Source organism: Clupea harengus, chromosome 7 (assembly GCF_900700415.2).
Source record: "Clupea harengus chromosome 7, Ch_v2.0.2, whole genome shotgun sequence".
NCBI lineage: Eukaryota > Metazoa > Chordata > Actinopteri > Clupeiformes > Clupeidae > Clupea > Clupea harengus.
In genome coordinates, this window is record NC_045158.1 from 28,727,273 (window position 1) to 28,729,772 (window position 2,500).

Genomic DNA, 2,500 nt, shown 5'->3' on the forward strand with positions numbered 1-2,500 from the left:
ATATGTATTTAAGCCCCAACCCACTATATGTATTTAAGCCCCATCACCTATATGTATTTAAGCCCCATCACCTATATGTATTTAAGCCCCATCACCTATATGTATTTAAGCCCCATCACCTATATGTATTTAAGCCCCATCACCTATATGTATTTCAGCCCCATCACCTATATGTATTTCAGCACCATCACCTATATGTATTTCAGCACCATCACCTATATGTATTTCAGCACCATCACCTATATGTATTTAAGCCCCATCACCTATATGTATTTAAGCCCCATCACCTATATGTATTTAAGCCCCATCACCTATATGTATTTAAGCCCCATCACCTATATGTATTTAAGGTGGTCCCACCAACCCCTGTATGTATTTAAGGTTTTTCCACCATCACCTATATAATATTTAATATAGAGAGTGGCCTCTCCGCCATTGCCATCGGGGGTCTGTAGGGAAATGACTGCGGTCTGTAGGATTTCTGGAGCCGCCCGGCCCTTTGTGTCTGAGCATGCGCGACTAGGATCAGGTAGCGATTTCGATTCAGAGCTAGCCATCTTTCTGCTGGATTAGTAAGTAGTTTATTTGATGTCCTGCTTTGTCTTGTCTTGCACTTGCTTGATGTTTGACTGTGTTAGCAAAGTTGTTGACTCGCTAGTTTGTCATAAACGAGGAAAGCAAATTTCAACAGGTTTCGCCGCTAGGGGGAGCTCCAAGCCAAAAACTCCTTAGTGCTGCTTTAAGCACCGTCCCCTATATGTATTTAAGGTTGTCCATACGCATGTACACACCCGAAGCAGAACCCCCGCCCAACCGAATGGAAATCAGCCACACTTTCAACACCTGACCTTATCAAACAATATAATGTTTTGCCATGTCAGGTCTACTTATTAGGGCACATATTGTGATTTGTCATAGGTGCCATATATGAAACTACAAATCCCATAATGCAGTGTGCTTATAGTGATGCTGACCTGTGTTTTGTTGCTCTCCTTTACACTGGTCTCCAGTGCAGAACGCAGGGTGTCGTTGCTATCATGTAGTTTCCTGTTGGCTGACCTGACATAAAAAAAAACAATCAGACACACAGTTGCTAAGTTGTTTAAATCCAAAGTGACTTAGAATACAACTAAAGTTAGTGAAAGATGGCTGTGCAAATGAACTGGTTGGACTCACTGCAGCATCTCAATCTGTCTCTCTAGGTTTCCCCTCTCCTCGGAGAAGCAGCGCACGAAAGCCTCATCCCTGTGCAAGAAAGACGAAAAGTAAACAACAAAAAACAAATATAAAACTGATATAGAAGGTCATAGCTTGCTCTCGTCATACATATAAGAACAGACATAACATGCTTGCATTGCAACATGCATTATAATACTATCATATATGTATAAAGGAACACAGAAAACACAGATATCTGCAAATAATAACAGACATAATTGGTATAACAGCTCTGTAGTAATTTATATTGTTTACATGTTTATTGTTGATTGTTTACATGTTTATTGTTGATTGTTTACATGTTTATATGTTTGTTGTTTATTGTTTACATGTTTGTTGTTTACATGTTTATTGTTTACATGTTTGTTGTTAACATATTTATTGTTTACACGTTTGTTGTTACATGTTTATTGTTGCATATTTATAGAAATTTGAAGTTGATTTTGAGGTTGTTTGATGCTAAATCAAAACTCTGTCTTATTGTTTTAGATTTTATGCCGTTCAGCATTTTAGGAAGTTGACTTTCTTGTTTGTTGACGGAGGATGTTCACAGAAATTCCTCCAACTGTTAAACTATATTGCACAAGGGTTGTACATTTACTGATGACTCCCTATGCAAACAGTCATTCTGAATCATCATGTCAGGTTTCTGTTTAAGGTGTAAAACTGTGTCATGCAATATAATGAATCAATGACCCTGTGAACTCACATACAGTCTTTGCCATCCATAGGTGGTTACGTCTAAACATACATACACAACTTGATCTCTGAAAACAAACACATGAACGTTTTCTCTAAATATTAGCTTTGCCTGTTTCAGTGAGTGTGGTCACACACACTGAGACTGCAAAGCAGGCTCTAAGTAGGCAATCCTTAAACATGTTTCTTGTGTTGCCAGGAGACAAGACACAGGAATTCTTTGGGAGAGTGAGGTCACACCAGGATATCCTGCTCTCGGTGAGAGTGAAAAGCAAACAGCCAAGCCTCGTTACTAGCACGTGCGTTACCTCACTCATCAGCTGATCAACGCAAAATAATAACACTAACACATACTATGTATGTGCACGTCTTACACACTTCACATGAGCTCATCTCTAGCCTCACACTGCTTTATAGCACTGGTCCTGTTCCATTTGGTCAAAACTATCCTACTGTGCCCTCCGATATAGTACAGTGCCCTCAGATATAATACATGCCACATATAGTTTTTGTCACCTTGCAGTCTATATTGTTATCATTTAGTTTTCCCCAAACTGTATGAAGTTGATGTACAGTCATATGC

The 2,500-nt window shown here is 39.1% G+C and overlaps 1 protein-coding gene across 1 annotated transcript in view; it reads right to left on the bottom strand.

Annotated features, from left to right (window-relative positions):
* Nucleotides 1–2,500, bottom strand: part of rasef (RAS and EF-hand domain containing) — a 21,094-nt gene that overhangs the window by 8,043 nt on the left and 10,551 nt on the right. The window contains exons 7-8 of the mRNA XM_031571060.2: nucleotides 1,177–1,245; nucleotides 975–1,059 (exon numbers count right to left, since the gene is read on the bottom strand). Coding sequence (XP_031426920.1) covers nucleotides 975–1,059; nucleotides 1,177–1,245 — 154 coding nt within the window. The remainder of the gene's footprint in view (nucleotides 1–974; nucleotides 1,060–1,176; nucleotides 1,246–2,500) is intronic.